The 16,448-nt window shown below is 36.8% G+C and overlaps 1 protein-coding gene across 2 annotated transcripts in view; it reads right to left on the minus strand.

Annotated features, from left to right (window-relative positions):
- Positions 1 to 16,448, minus strand: part of GABRA2 (gamma-aminobutyric acid type A receptor subunit alpha2) — a 57,953-nt gene that overhangs the window by 37,929 nt on the left and 3,576 nt on the right. For both annotated transcript variants that reach the window (XM_061471863.1, XM_061471855.1), the window contains exon 3: positions 16,239 to 16,354. In XM_061471863.1, coding sequence (XP_061327847.1) covers positions 16,239 to 16,354 — 116 coding nt within the window. The remainder of the gene's footprint in view (positions 1 to 16,238; positions 16,355 to 16,448) is intronic.

A 16,448-nucleotide genomic window follows, 5' to 3' on the forward strand; every position in this document is an offset into this window, starting at 1 on the left:
TGTAATGTGAAGCTGCAAGAACAGCAAAATCCATAGGAATGCAAATATTTCAAATTACTGTTCTGCCAGTTCTTCTTTATACTTGGTTTTGGTGTTTTATGTGACAGTTTTATCTGTCCAACAGCTTATCATCTTCCTTCATTATCCAGCCATATGTGCCTATACAATACACCTCCAATTTGTAAATTTAAGCCAGCTGTGAGAAAAAACAAATTAACTTCCCTCGACACCAGCACTTTACTTCCAGTAGCCTATCCTCAAACTATCAGCAAGACAATTTCTTAATATGAACCATAAGTAGACTTCTCTTTCAAATCTCCATCTTTAATGAAGCGTATGTAGAGTAAGCTTACCAGTAAGACCTAGTAATATCTGTAAGTGTTACTACAAAGATTTGCTCTCTTGATTCATTTTGGTGTAAATGTGACCTGAATCAGGCGCTGTACTTGACTTCTCATGGTGTTGACTGAAACAAGAATATATTCTGGAGAAAATATTCTGGAGGAAGATAGAGGAATTGAAAGCAAGTAGGCTAACAGACCCCAACTGATTTCCCTATCAATATCTTACATCTAATAACAGACATAACACCACATACTAAATAGCTCCGTGCAAAGACTAGAAGAGTCCTTCCCAAAGGCTTACACAGAAGTCACGAAGGTGGGCAACCCTGTAAAGCAATACCATACTCTTGAAATAAATACCATTATGTCATTTAGATTAACTAAATACCTGGTTCTGAGTATAAGCCCATTCTCGAATTGGAGTTCAGAAAAGTAGTATTTATTTTTCTAGAATTTAGCTGAACAGCTGGCCTGAAATATCAAGAAAATCTAAACTTGAGGAAGAATTTACTGTAATACAAAAATCCAGTTAAAAGTAGTTGTACCTTCAGAGTTTCTGACCATCAAAAAAACACACATTAACCTAGCTTAACTGTCAACATAGTTTTCTTCTGTAGCAAAAATATGACTTGCAAAAACATTGTCAGATACATTTTTAGCTGAGCTAACATCTTTGTAGATTTAGGTTACCCACAAAATGTGCACAGAATGAAATTTAGTCATACCTGCAACTCAGATAACATGATACATCTCCACAGTAGGGTGAATACTGAGATTTGTCATGTATTTAAGACACTGGTGCAACCTGAAAAGCACTATTTCCAGCTAGTGAACAGAAAATTAAAATGTTCTTTCTGTGCTGAGTGATACATCTACACGTTACTAAGATAATTTTCACATCCATATGACAGACTTAGGGTTTAATTCTCACTCAAAAGAGTACAGCTCACATACACAAACTCACATACACAAACACTATCTTTGCTACTTTTTCTTCACTACCAAGAAACTTCTAATTTACAAATCTTATTACTTCAGGTTACAAAACCAAACACATTCCCAAAGGGTCCTATAAATTAAGTGCCTTGGATACAAGTGACATTTGAGGTACAGTTTTAACTTTATTGTAGGCTTCCTCCACGAGTTTGAGAAAGTCACTCAAGGATAGGGCTACAGACTGATTTTGGTGCCCAATTATCTCTTTAAGCATATTGGACAAGCTCCAAAAAGTTATTCAGGCTCCAAGTTTCCACTTAAATCAATAAAAGTTAATCTGAATGATGCTGTTGTCCAGATCATAATGGCTCCGTTTTGCACGATATCTGAATCCCCCTTTACTTTCAAATTCCTAACACTATCAGTACCTAAAATTCCCTGGCTGCTTTTATTTCCACCTTAAGAGAAAAAATACCCTTTTACTGCCAAGCAGCCTAAAGAACTGGCTCTCAACCAAATCCCAATGAGTTCTTCAGACTATAAATAATTACAAATTTACTGTGCCAGAAAGACTTTGAGAGAGAAAGCAAGAAATCAAGCAAGAGACTGATTCCACAGCCTAGCAGTACTCATGGGATGTAGTAGGCATAAATTGAAGTCTCTGCTCCATAGCTAATAATTTACACAAAGCAGAACAACTCCTTTCAAAGACTGATGATGCATGCCCTTAGAAAATTCACCTTTGTGGTCAGGAAAGACCCTGACACAGAGTAACCTGAGTTCATATTTCTGCTTTAAATCAGAGCATGCACTTGACAATAGTTGCTCTCCCACAAGTTTCCATCATCCCAGGGTATCAGCTACACTCATGGCTCTTTTCAGGGAAGGAGGAATGGCATGAGCTGTAGAGAAAGCACACCACTGTGGACAGATGAAGTGGAGACTGGTTATGTTTTCTCACCCAAGCTTGGCTGTTTCACCTGTGTTGGTAAGAAAAAGCTTCAGCTGCATGTCTCTCTTCAGCATTTTTTAACTAGTTGACAGATTCGCACTCAGTTTACTGACCTTGTGAACTGCTTTTGCAGACATTAAGGCTATGCCCACACCATTTCTGAGGTGTGCCAAGCCACCTAGCTTTCCCCATGTTTTACAAAGGAGACCTGACTGTTTGAAGCAATTAATTGCACAATACCTGGGTTCCAGGAGATGTAGGCACTACCAAACCTAAGCCTTAAGTCTGTATGGGGCTGACTAGCCAGACTGTGAATGGCTCTGTATCCAGCAGTACAAAAAATAGGTCTCGCTCCATGTTCTGACAGATATGTAGATCTTTTATAAAAGGTAAAATATCTCCAGTGGAAGAAACCACTCTATCAAAATGATCAAAAGCCCTGTGTCTAGTTAACAGAGCTGGAAAAGTGGGAGACACAGTTTCAGATCCATACCAAGAAAAAAAAAAAAAGAAAGTAATTAAAAAGCATTCAGCTCAAAAATAAACAACAAATGCAAGCTGGAGTTGCACAAAATGTTCAGTAGAAACATGAAAGTGAAAACATAGTTGAGTTTGGCTGGAAGTGATCCTGCCGAGATGGATTACTTAACAGGTCGAAGTAAAATGAACTTAGCTAACACAACGCATTTGGCAGCAAACCAAAACTGCATGGCATTCAAATGAAAAATAAAACATCAGCACTAAACCTTATCCCTCTAGACACTACAGCTTCCATCAAGATGCAAAGAGGTTGTATATAATAACCAGGCTGAGTAACAAATGGGACTCCTGTATTGTTTAGATCAACTGGATGAGCACAATAAAGCTAAAATGAACCAGACTGACCCAGCATAGTCTAAAGAATGTGACAGAGAAAGACAAACAGAATGAGCCCTCAAGTCTAGAAATGGAAGGGAGCAGTCTTTGATCAAGTGGAGCAGTAATTATTTGGACCAACCTGAATCAGTGCCATCACATAAGTAGGGATGGCAAAGTTATTCCCATGCAACTGTATTTCCATGTACTCTGCTTAGACGCTTGTGCTATTAGAAAGGAAATCATAGCATGCATAGTAAGGCAGTAATCACCTGCATAGTAAGGCAGAACAATTCCCAAAAATATTCCAGATTTAGAAACTTATATTCTTTTTTTTTTTTTTTTTTTTAATGTTTGAATTGTATGACCTTGGTACTTAGGAGTCATGCAAGACCATGTAAAATTCTGCTGCATTACTCTTCTACATTAATTTCCGGTTTAATCTGTGTTTTATTCCAAGTCACAGCATTTATAATTTATCCCATTTGATAAGCTCACTCTGCCAGCCCCTCCTGCACTCCAAAACACATGTTCCCATAACAGCAATATCATTTTTAAAAAGCAGCAGCTTCTAGTTTCTCTTTGCAGTGACGAAGTGGCCAAGTCTGAGCTGCTTAAGATAGGCCTTCATTGCACAGTGGCTCTTGACTAACTTGATTTTAGTTGCTACCTTATTTGCTTGTTTATCTCCTCTTACACAGGCCCAGGTTCTTTTTTAACCAAGATCACTGAGCCTAGCTTATCTTCAAGTTTGACTTCAGGAGCCACTTTGGCTTAGGCTGGTAACATGTCAACTTGGAGGTGAAAGTACAGGCTATGAAAGGCAGCTCTTCTCCATTGCCTTCCTATATTCCAAACCTTAAAAAAAAAAGAAATTCTCATAAATCCCTGGAAGAACATCGGAAGTCAAAGTCGTTCTCACCAAGGACATGTGAAACAGCTGCAGAACTCACGTTGGAATGACCAAGGAACTGTAGTAATACATACATAATACATACAGGATTTCACCTTCTGGCTAAACACTACTTTTTCTAAGCTGAATCAGGCACTGCCGCAGTCCTTATTACCCTTGCTAATTATTTAATGAAGATTTGGGTAGCACACTAGAACCCACTGAGGTCAGTGAAAAGGGTTTCCCCTGGTGATGGCCAATGTCAGAGGAAGCCTTTGGAGAACACCTTCCTCTGTGGTCAGCCATGGCAAAAAGCGTTGTCCCCTTGGAACTGACAGAGACTGGGATGATGCCCTGGGAAGAACAGTCTTGCTTGTTCTGTGGCAAACATTCACTGTCACTAAAGGTCAGCATCTTTCCAAGGCTTGCTGCTATCAGCAAAATATGAAATTCGCATGTTCTTAAGTCCCAAACACTGATGGAGTTCCTCTAGAAATCAACAGATTTAGGAAAGCATTGAAAATTATAATCCTTTCAGACAGATTAATTTTACTGTACATGTATAGTGCCTGGTTACTACAGTCCAGGATTGTAGGGTCATTAAAAATGGAGCTACAGTTCTTTTATCTTTGCTAGCCTTGTACTTTGCATTCAAGCATGACAGGAACCGATGACAGAAAAAAGGTAGTGCCTTTATTTAATAGAGGCATGTATTAGTGGGCACTCAATACATTTTTTGCAGCAGAAGCCTCAAATATATTTTTAATAGGTAACACTTTATGAAATTCTATAATAGCATTCAGGAGATTGTGACAAACTGTTAAAAAAAGCTAGACAGCATTCTAGTCCTTCTATCAACCAGCCAGCATTTCTTATTTTAAGTCTAAGGTATAGGAAATTAATGTTTATCCAGACTGCCCTAATAGTCTCAAAAAAAGCTAGCATGGGTTTACCAAAATCAGCAGGAGGCTGTGTGTATCTTAACACCCCAAATACCCAGGGTGAATAAGAACAGTTAAGCATACTTTTTCTTTAAACTTCCCTGATGCCCACAGTTGCTGAAATGCAGGGAAAGAAGGAAGAGAGGTACAGGGTTTCAGGTATAGCACAAATCAGACTGGCTGCCAAGCTACCTGGGCTTTTTTTATTCTTAAGATCTTTTTGTTTGGCAGGACAACCCACGGGCTGGTCATGGATAATAAGCTTCTTACTAAACAGGAGCCCTGACAAAGCACAAGTTCATGGCTTGAACCAACAGAAAATCATATTAATACTCCAATCAAACAAGTACCCCCAAATGAGCAAAAAAATAGTAACATGGAGAGTAAGGGCTGGTCTTTTTTTAAATCCCATTTTAACATGTTCCAGAGTTGTCAGTTACTCTTCTGTCATCTAGTTAATAATAAAAAAACAAGGTCTTAGATTAAGGCTGTGTAATGTGCCTACAAGAAGTGCACTGTGACACTCAAAAAGTCCCACAGCTGAGTCACTTGAATGTCTCCAAGCTACTTTACAGATAGCAGTGTTTCCCAGAATCTCCTCTAAAACATATTCCCAGGATACTCCTAGGGCTTAGATTAAGCAGCCTCAAATTTGTCTTTTATGGTTGCCTGTGACAAGAGAATTCCCCTCTGGCTGTTCATGGGAGCATCCCTGGAATATTCAGAACCCATTAAGCTGCTGTATGTGGAAAAACTATACATTTGGGACAAGAATCTGCTTTTAATATTAAATTAACAGGTTTGTGGGTTGGGTTAACAAGTTAAAAATAAAGAACAGGTGTGTTTTTTTTCTTTGAAGCAATGCCAAATATGAGTTTAATTGGAACCCAGTTTCTTAAAGTGTGTATTCTTCTAAGCAGATACTAAGGCTTTGTGAAAAAGCAGACAGCATCTACCACAGAATATTATTTTAAAACAACTGGTTATTTTAAAAATAGCATATTATGCAGTAATAAAAAGATTATCTGTTCATTTTTCAATAGGCAACTAAATACAAAATGCCTGTTAAAAAAATAAAGAATTCTAACAGCTTTTAGCACCCAGCAGATGGAAGGGATTATTATGGATGTAACCATTCCCTTATCTCAAACAACAGGCATTTATACTTCTCCGTTCTCATATTTATTTATTTATTTTTCCAGGAGGAAAATATCTTCCCTTTTGTTCAGAAACTGCATGAAGTAATGCAGTACCAAGTTAACATTTAAAGATCTAGTAGAAAGAAGTTCACTGCTATTCAGTTAATACTATGGACACTGATAAGGACAGTGCATGAAGTGCTATGGCATGCCCTCAGTATGATAGAGGACGTTTATCAACACCCCATTGAATCTAAGGCTCAAACTCCTGGTTTTCCTCATTTATATATGCCATAATACAACTGCTTCTCAGCTTCCTCTCATCCAGAGGGACTTCATTCCTCATTCAGTGAGCCTATAAATTTTGAAAAACACATAAATTACTTCAAATAATGAGAATAAAAAGGCATCTACAGGAGCCTTTTGACAGTCAGAAGGAAGTATCTAAAACATTAGGCTGTTTCATTTAGAGCAGGAATCGCCCCTTCAACCCCCCTCTCAATTCTTAGACAAATGCACTCTCCTTGCCTCTCCATTCCCTTTCTGCTCTCTAGTGTCCCGCTAAAAGGCTCATATGCTTGAGGGAATAGAAAAGGATGGCTCTAATAACTCCCAGTCTCCTGATGGAAGTCATCTGAAGAACCTGTTATCTTATGACAACTGAAAATTAATACAAGAAAGAAAAAGCAGGGAATGTACCAGAAGACAACTGGATGCAACTTTTAAAATTAAAACAGAAGAAGGTGTTAAATGCAGATAGATAGGTAACTCCAGGAAACTACATTCACATGAAAAATCACAAATGCAAGCAGTCTATAAACACTCCAAGGAAAAAAAAATAGAAGTTTCAAAAAACGGCTTATATAGAAGTCATCTTTCCAGGTAGACTTCTGCATAAACCTCTCCACTCAAGTCAAATCTGTGTTAGAAATTATGTGACCTGTAAAACAGAGCACTGTACTGGGGCTTGGAGACATGGATCTGTTCCATTACCAATAGCAGATCATACCTCCCCATTACTTCACCCTCATGTACATTTTGTATTTACTCAGATACAAAATTTTAGTGTTGCTGCTGTGAGAAAAGCCATGATGTACATACGATGGACATGTAGTCCTACAGCACCGATCAGTTTTAAACTTTTTCTTACTGAACTGTATGGTCAGAACAGAGTGAAGATCAGTGGTCTATGCACTGAATTTGGATTGCAATCAGGTCTAATAGTTACAACACTACAAGATTACAAGATAATTTATAGTTTGTAAAAACACAAATTAAGCAGATGGAATATGGGGAATCCATGTTTTTACCAACCAAATTACAGATTAGAATGCATGATCTCTATTGATTCAACAAAAAAAAAAATGCATGTGCAGGACCAAATATATAAGGGCATAAAAAAAATAAATGGAATTTGGTCAGATGCAACTAAATCCAACCTCACACTGCAGCTACACAACTCTAATAAAGTGTTTCATGTCCTCTGATGTGCACAATAATCCCAGGTAAGAGGGAAATTGACTTACACTGCTTTCACAGAGTTAACTACTCTAATTATTAAATAGCCCTCGCATATGGCAAGGAATTACAGAATGTAAATTGAGAGCCATGCGCTGCAAAGTAATCACACAAATGGTTCCCAAATAGCAACATGACTTCCAGAAGGTTGGCAGAATCATACTTTAGTGAAATACAGACAGTTTCAGAAAACTAGTGCTGACACACTCTGCATTATAATGCAAACTATTATTAGAATGACAGTAGTAAACAAAACTTTCTTTCACTTGTGATTGAGTGCTAGCCTGAAAAAAACAGCTATAAAAATGTGTTTAAAGATTAATCTTAGCATATTAAAGTGCTTTGATTCTTATCATTAGAATTTATTAGACTTTTGACAGTATTAATTCAAAATCTTCTGCTGATGCTTTAATTTAGCAGGTTGGTGAATTGTACAGCAACACAAAATGTTATCCACTATAGCTGCTTCTTGAGACAGATGACTCATTGTTGAAAAACATTAACATCAGAAATGTAAATACATATATATATCATAATGATAGAACTGTTTACATTATTCTACTATCAAGTTTCCAAAGGGTATTTGAAAAAACTCATTCAGCTGTCTTAATATGCCAGTTGTTTAAAAGTAGCCAATGTTCGGTATTGCCATTTTATCTCCCTCCTTCACTCTCCATCTCTTTCGGTCTGCCCTTTCCCCTGTTCCTTGCTCAGAGTGTTTTTTTTTTGCCTTGGCTTGTATTATCCTAATGCTAGTTTGTTGAAAACGGTGTTATGTTTTATTTCATGTCTGTTTCTTGGGAGTCTTTAGAAGCTACTGTTAGATACTAATAGTAGCCACTAATATAAGCTGCTAACATCAACAGTTAGTAGAGACCAAAATACTGTAAAAGGCAAAGCAGACACATTTTTAATGTACAGGCAATTACAATGTCCTTCTCCATTATCCTTGTTGATGAAATACCTCTCTCCACACACCACTAATTCTAAACATCAGATGCACTAGATTGTGCGTTGAAAAGGTTATTGTTAAGGAAGGTCACAAAATGGTGGTACTGCTATTCTTGCAGGAATATGTAGTCAGGAATACTGCCAGAAGCAACAGATCTTCTCAAACCACTCAACACCACCAGTAAAATTACACTGGCACAAAAGGAATGCCATACAATCTGTGGGTAGAGAAGGATCTTTGCTTTCTATAGCTGCATCTACATGTCACGGTATTTGGGGAAAGCTGTGCTTAGATGGAGTAAAATAAATTCATTACATTTTTGTTAAGTAAGAGTTGGGCATTTTCTAGAACGTATGAAATAGGTATTTAGAAAGGGAAAAGACATGAAAACAGAACAAAAATTAACACCTCCATCAGGACAATTCAGAAGGGTGGGGTTTAGAGGCTCCTGGGTGCATCCTGTGGAGGTGTTGAGCTCTAGGATACAGCACTGTTCAGCTTTTCAGTTCCCTGTACCCTGTCCAGCAATGACAAAGTAAACTGAGAATGATTCCATGAAGTACAGTGCCCCTCCTCTAAAATACTGTCTTTTCCTATATTTAACCCTTTTCAGAACTCCAGGTTATGATGACAGAGGGAAAAATGTGGCTAGAGTCACTTCGTTAGTCAAGTCCCCGGTTTTGCTGAATGTTAGAAAATCCAAGGTGAACACCATAAAAAAAAGCTTAAGGCTTCTGTGTTTTTCCAGATCTTTCAGATTTACCCTAACTTTTATTCGTGACAGTGGATTGCTTATGAACAATACATTCAGGAACTGTATAACATTGCACATTCTGCTGTCCGTAGGCAGTATAAACCTTTCATCTACACAGGTATATTTATTCATCTGTATCTTCCAGAACTGACATTCTATTTTTTTTTCACACTTGCCATTTAAAATGGAAAACTTCAGCTATTTTCAATGTCTTGCTGGTTGTAAGTCAAGAAATCTTATAATAAGTAAGTTTAAAAATCACCTTTGCAAGGTCCAAAGCAGAGACAACTCTGAAGGCAGATCAGGTTGCCCAAAATTCTGTCAAATTTTGAGTGCCTCCACAGAAGTTCCACCACTCAGTAGCCATTACATCTGCAACTGTGTTGAAAATCACCATCATTTGCCATAGTTATGACCCTGCCTACTACAGCTAAGGAGGTGGGAAAAAAACTAATATTTCTCCATTATTTTATCATTTTAGATTATGTCTCATAAATAAAAGATAGTATTGTTACATCATTTTCACTACAATCAGACCTTGAATGGCATAGAAGCCTGTTGTGCTATGCAAAATAGAATGCATAGTAAGAGGTGTGTCTTACAGCAGTTTTCATTTATGATGTGCTAAAATACAGGAAATAAATACATATTTGCCAGTAGAGGCTGCAAGAGCTCAGTTTTTAAAAAAACCCAAACCTTTCTGCACAAAGAAGCTGAAGGAGTTCTGCATGTCTACTAAATCACAAGGTTTTAGTTTCCATTAAAAATAAAATGTCAAGACTTGACAATGAATTGTCTTGAAAGTAAGTTATTCATTATTGGACAGGCCTTTGAGCAACCTGGTCTAGTGAAAGATGTCCCTGCTCTTGGCAGGGGGGGTGGAAACAGATGATCATTAAGATCCCTTACACCCTCACCATACTATGATTCTATGATTATTTGCTTAAATATCGGTTGCTGTCACATGAGCAGAAATAACATCACTAAACCAGTGATGCCTACTCATATCACAGTATGCTGTAACTACCATTTTCTTTAAATCAAAATACTCCTAAGGTCTATTTTTCCAACTCAGTGAAGGACAGTGTATTCCTAATATTGTCTAATATACCTAAACCTAAGAATTCAAACAGCATTAATGCTTTTATTATTGACGATTTAATAGTTTTTCACAGAATCAGAATAGTTAGGGTTGGAAAGCAAATTAAGATCATAAAGTTCCAACCCCCCTGCCATGGGCAGGGACACCTTGCACTAGACTGTATCACCCAAGGCTCTGTTCAACCTGGCCTTGAATCCTTGGATGGAGCATTTTCTTCACCAAAAGTTTCTTAACATATTTACGTGGTTGTACAATTGAGATCTCTATAGCTTCCTTCTTATGTTCTTTAGTTATGACTCTTTTTTTGGTATACATTATTAAAGAAATATTTGAAACGTAACTTTCTGTGTGCTTCTTATAGAAAGGATATGTGAAACTGAGTACTCCATGACTACATCAAAGCAGTAAACATTACGGAATTTCCCTGATACTGTTTGCAAGTAGAATCATAGAATCTTGGAAGTTCAACTTTTAGTGTGAGACAGAATACTGTTAATTTTGCATTACAAAATATGTCTTCGTTGCTACAGAATGACCAACTTATTTGTTTCATTGTAAGCAAGATATACATTGATTTCTGTATTTTAAAATCACTTTTTGCTTGGTTAAAATCCACTACTAAAAACCCATTAAATCCATTAAAATCCCCCAAAGATATCCTGGATGAATTTTTTAATGCATTTAAACATTTCTGAAAATGTTTCAGAGTTAGATTATTTAAGTAATAATTATATTTCCAATTCAGGTGGCATTAGACATATTCTGCCATTTCACAAGGGTAATAAAAATTTTGGAACTATAATATTGTAGTCCTTTGGTACCTGGCTCTTAAAACTAGTCAGCCTGAGCGAGAAGCAGCTCTGTATTTTGGATAGCAAACTCATTGCAAGATTTATGTAACATGGTAAGAGGCCTTAGTGGGAAGCAGTCAACAGCAGAATATCTTGGGTGTCAGCAAGGACACTGCTTTTCAACCAGTTTCTAAATAATCCAGAATACATTCATCACTGAAAGATGGCAGTTTGTCTCAGCCCATCAAATCCGGCTGAAAAATGAAACAATCCCAACAGTCTGGTTTACAATGAGCTTCAATAAGCTTCACAGATATCTGCAGTATCTGCTTTCACGTCTTCCTTGTAGCTGAGATAAAAGTAAGCAAAACTTTAATTCAGCCATGGTGTCATCAGCAGTATTTCAAGCATTAGAAGCAAATGTTGATGATAAGACAGGAAGAGGAAAAAAAATAAAATAAAAATAAAAATATACTGAACAAACATGTTCAGCGAACTGGGAGATCTTTCCAGACAAGCTCCTTTATAGGCATATAAACTTTACAGTAAAGCTTATAGATTTTTGTTAACTATGGTGAAGCATAGCATTTTACCTCTTTGCACAACTGCAAGACTGCACAAGACTCTGGTATTTTCACTGCTGATTTATCCACAGACTTCCAATAAATAGATAGATACATACATACGTAAGTAAGTTTTGTTTAGCTCCTCAGCCACTATCCTATCCTACAGCATTTTTGCTGGTTTGTTCTTCAGTGTCACAACAGCTTCCGAGGGTTTTTTATCCTTCCACTTTCCTAATGATTCACTCCCCAGAATGCTTATAACTACTGAGTTAGTTCTGTTCTTGGATTTTAACACCATCTGCATGCCCTGGATAACTAATTAAATGAGATTTTCATATCCTCCTCTCTATTGCTGTCCATTTTTTACAAGGAATGCTTTTTGCCAATATACATTATCCACAACTCTTGACATAAATTAATCTGAGTTTCTCACTGACTCTTCTGAAAGCACTGTTACAGCCAGATTCCATGTGACCCTTCCAGGTATGCCCAAGAGTGAGCATACAGTAGTTTACTCCTTTGTATCCCAGCATAACTACATAGATAGTGGGCTTTCAGAAAGTGCAAGCGCTGCTCTGAATTGCTCTGCACTAGCGCTGGGAGAGAGAGATTACAATTTCCAAAAGATTAAACTAGAGCAAAGACGGGCTAAGGAAGCAACAAGAATTGAGCAGGGGACCTGCATTTTTTCCTTTAAAAACATTAATGAAAGCTTTCCTGTAGTGTTCTACAGCAAAAATAGTCGAAGGACCTTTTTCTAGGGTATTCTGAATGTGTATTAAGCATGATGAGGCTGACAAACACTGCTAAGTTTTGAATGACTAGCTAGGGGATTGCTGCAGTTACAAACTCTTTTACAGCTGATTAAAACTCTGAATCACAGAGACATATAAATATACTGTCCTAAATTTAACATATTCCCAATTACAAGCATGTGATCATGGCCTTGTTTCCTGGCAACTGAAGAGATACAACTCTTTGATAAACACATACACATACATATGTATATATAGCTCTCCTGATCTGGTGAGGTGGGGGAAAAGTTTTCTGTGAAATAAATTGCTTTTTTCTTTTAGCTCATATTGGTAAATACATCGTACAACTTTTTATCCCAGAATCTAATGCTCTGTGCTACTACACCAATTTTATGCAACAATATATTCAGTGCTGCAAAGATAAATGATCATACCCTTAAGTACACACTGCTCATCATCTCTCTGATAGTAATAATCCTTCTCAGTTCTCATCAGTTTTACTGCTCAATTTATTTAGAAAACATCGTGGAAAAAACAGGTTTTGGCATTTTTGTAAGTGAAACACAATGGAGATTCTTGTTTAAAGCAATTAGAACATCTGAAAGTCATCTTGCAACAGAGATGGATCCTTCAAAATGGAAGCTGGTGAGACAGTGGTATTTACTTTTCATCTACCTACTGTTTGATCTTCCTTAATAACCCAAATTCACCTCTTTGGTTACAATAAGAATGCCATTCCAGAAGCTGGTGAGACTGACCACAGTTTGTGGAAAGATCCTCAAGTTGTATAAATTTGGATAGCTCTGGCCTTCAAGTGTTCCAGTCCTGTGCTTAGCATAAAATGATTATAGACTAAAAATTATCTTCCCTTGAATACTCTCATGCCTACCCACATCAACATAGCAGGTCAGGGTATTACCTAATTCATATGAGATGTCCCTGGATTTAGGGGACAATGCAATGCCTTATTTTCCCTGCCCGCACCTATTTGCAGGCTATTTCATCACTAGCGTGTTCAAGGATCCCAGCTCCTAGAACTACCAACAGCCAACAGCCAAAACCTGTTTTTGTGACAGAGCTGCACCATCAGTAAAAGTTAAAGCTGCCTTAACAGTCTATAGAAAATAGTATTCAGTTCTGAATTGTACTGATGTCTCAGAAGAGCATCAGGTTACATACTGTAAGTACTCACACCAAGTCTGCCAGTAAAACTAATTATAAATTCAAGAACAAATCCACAAAGAGACAATTACTTAGTTGAATTTATACAGAGTCTTTGAAGGAGCCTATACATTTCTGTTTGGTTGGTCAGTAACTACATACAACTCCAATGCGAAGCTAACACTTTTCATTATTAAAAACATTTCTGTTTTTAACAGAATGTTTTACTCCATCTAATGTTTAAAAGACCAATAGTTCTTTGCAATGAGCTGAATTTTTGCCGTAAGTCATCTCTAAAAATGTCTTTCATGACAAGTGAAAGTGGGCTGGTGAAAAACTCTTGCTTTCAAAAGACCTTAGAAGAACCCATCTCAGACCCTGGCCTATTTCTGCTGCAGCACTTTAGGTCGGGTGATCTCAGTCCTAGTGTTGTAGTCAGGATAATGCAAGCTGCTGTGCCAAAGTAAATGCTGTACTAGTTTCAGTTAAATTCTTTCAGATTCATATAAATGCAAGTGGAACAGAACTGAGAGTAAGCATATTAAATTAATGATGTGACATGTTCAAGATGCAGCAGTCTATACAACAACACTTTTAGAAACTATGAGGACTTACTATGCACACGTCAGATCATGGATTATCACAACTGGCTTCTATGAGCATTCTTTTGAACTACAAGAATTAGCCCATCCACCACTGAAGTATTCTTGCAGATTAAGATTAATGTATCATGAATCATCAAGGTTTAATGTGCATGACACAGTTTCATTTCACACATGTTCTGCATGGGTTGATTGCCATGTACACCAACATCAAACAGATGTTAATTTTTTAGTTTTTATGCTCCCAAAGTATATTTTAATTACCTAGGAGGCTTGGCAAAGAAAAAGAGGGAGGCATTTTGAAATAGATTTAATAGAAAATCTAAAATAAAAATCCATTATAAAAATAATTTTTGGAATTATTTTCAACAGCATATATTTTAATATGAAAAGTATATATGATATGAAAAAGAACTGCAGACTGCTCTTATTAAATGGCACGGTCCTTTTGGCAAACAAGAACAGAATTCTTCATTATTTTTCTAATAAAACCCAGGATTTTAAAAGCTCTGCCAATTAAACATGAGCTCTGTGATATAAAATGTTTCTGCAAGTCACCTGCAAGGCATTTGTATGCTCACACTATATCTAAATTTTAAAATTCAGGTAATTTGCAAATTAATTGAATCCCTGTGTAAAACACCACTATAGAAATTCTCACATCAAGTCTCCTTCTGTGGATCACCTAAATTAAAAAGTCCTTAAATATAAAATATTTCATGTTTTCCCTGTGCAGAGTCCAGAAATGGAAATAAAAAGATATCCTAGGTTAAGATTAATGCATATGAGAAAGTGGTTTCCAGCCAGCGCCAGCTCCCACTTTTTGCTGTGTCAGCTGTAAACCAAGATTCTCCAGAACCAGAACAGCAGCAGAGCCACAGGTCAGGATGGAAGATGGTTGGCTAAAACCTGTGAGTTTTAACTAATTCCTGATTTGATCAGAGTTGTTAGAGCAGGTCTCTAGCTTTGGGCCTGATCTTACTGAAATCAACAGGAATAGAAATGGCTCCCAGGGATTTTGCACTAAAATCAGTTTTAGCAAGTTAAACAGTCTCCAGGTTGAAAATGACAATTACCAAAACTGTTACAGATAATAACAGTGTTCTTTCTATTTGATACATGAACATTTACATTTGTTAGCATCACTAGCAGATAAACAATAATAGTAGATAAAATATTATCAAACCCAAGATATTCTGCCCCTCCCCATACCACAGAGACCTTTTTGCACAGTAATTCTATGATTCTAATTCTTCCAACACCAAAAATTGCTTAAATTTCTTGCTTACACATCTATATGAGCCAGCATACAGCTTTGAAATGAAAATGTGAACTGACATTTTGAGAAATAACTGACAGTCATGGTACAAGAGTGCAGTGATCTCTACCCTCTAATATTCCCTTGTTTCTTTTGGTGTTTTGGTTTTTTTTCAAATGCCCAAATACATGCAAGGTACCCAGAAAGAAAATGTTATTTATCAGCAAAACCCTAATTCCAATGAAGTAAAAAATACAACATTTCCATTGAATTTACTGGAATAAGGAATTAATCTAAAATGTGGATTGTGCACACACCACACAAAACACTTGTGCAGATTTCTGAAAACATACGTTCATCGCATTGCAGGGAATCAAGCCTGCATTCCTTGTTCAACCAGAATTCCCTGACTGGAATAACAGCTTTAGATGTTATTTTTGTTCTCATTCTGTTTTACTATGTTAAATCACCAGATTTTTGTGTTCCTTTTCTCCTTAAGATAAATGTGTGAAAATGCTTCCTTTCCTCCTTTCTGTTCATAGATGCTATTTTCCTCAAACTTCACATGATTCAGCTGGGTGAATATAAAGTTATAAATAATTTTTTGAGATACATACCAGTTGTTTGGGGAAAAAAAAAAAAAAGCCCTGAAGGAATATCACTGCATAAAATCTGAACATTAAAGCTTTTTTTTTTTTAATCAATCTTTGTTTTTATTACCTCCTAATCCAGGTCTGAGACGATTATCATAACCATCCAGAAGTCTGTCTAGAATTCTTGTAAAGATGGTGATGTTATTCTTAGCTTCATCTTCCAGGGAGTCAGCCAGCACTGATCTAAATGGACATTTTACATTTTAGAAAGTGCTATGTAAGTTTTAATGTACACTCAACATGCAGTTTTTGCAGGCTGGCCCTCAATACTTAACTT

Source organism: Pezoporus flaviventris, unplaced genomic scaffold (genome assembly GCF_033815535.1).
Source record: "Pezoporus flaviventris isolate CSIRO_AGI_PZ_B2104156 unplaced genomic scaffold, CSIRO_AGI_Pfla_v1 ptg000002l, whole genome shotgun sequence".
Taxonomy (NCBI): domain Eukaryota; kingdom Metazoa; phylum Chordata; class Aves; order Psittaciformes; family Psittacidae; genus Pezoporus; species Pezoporus flaviventris.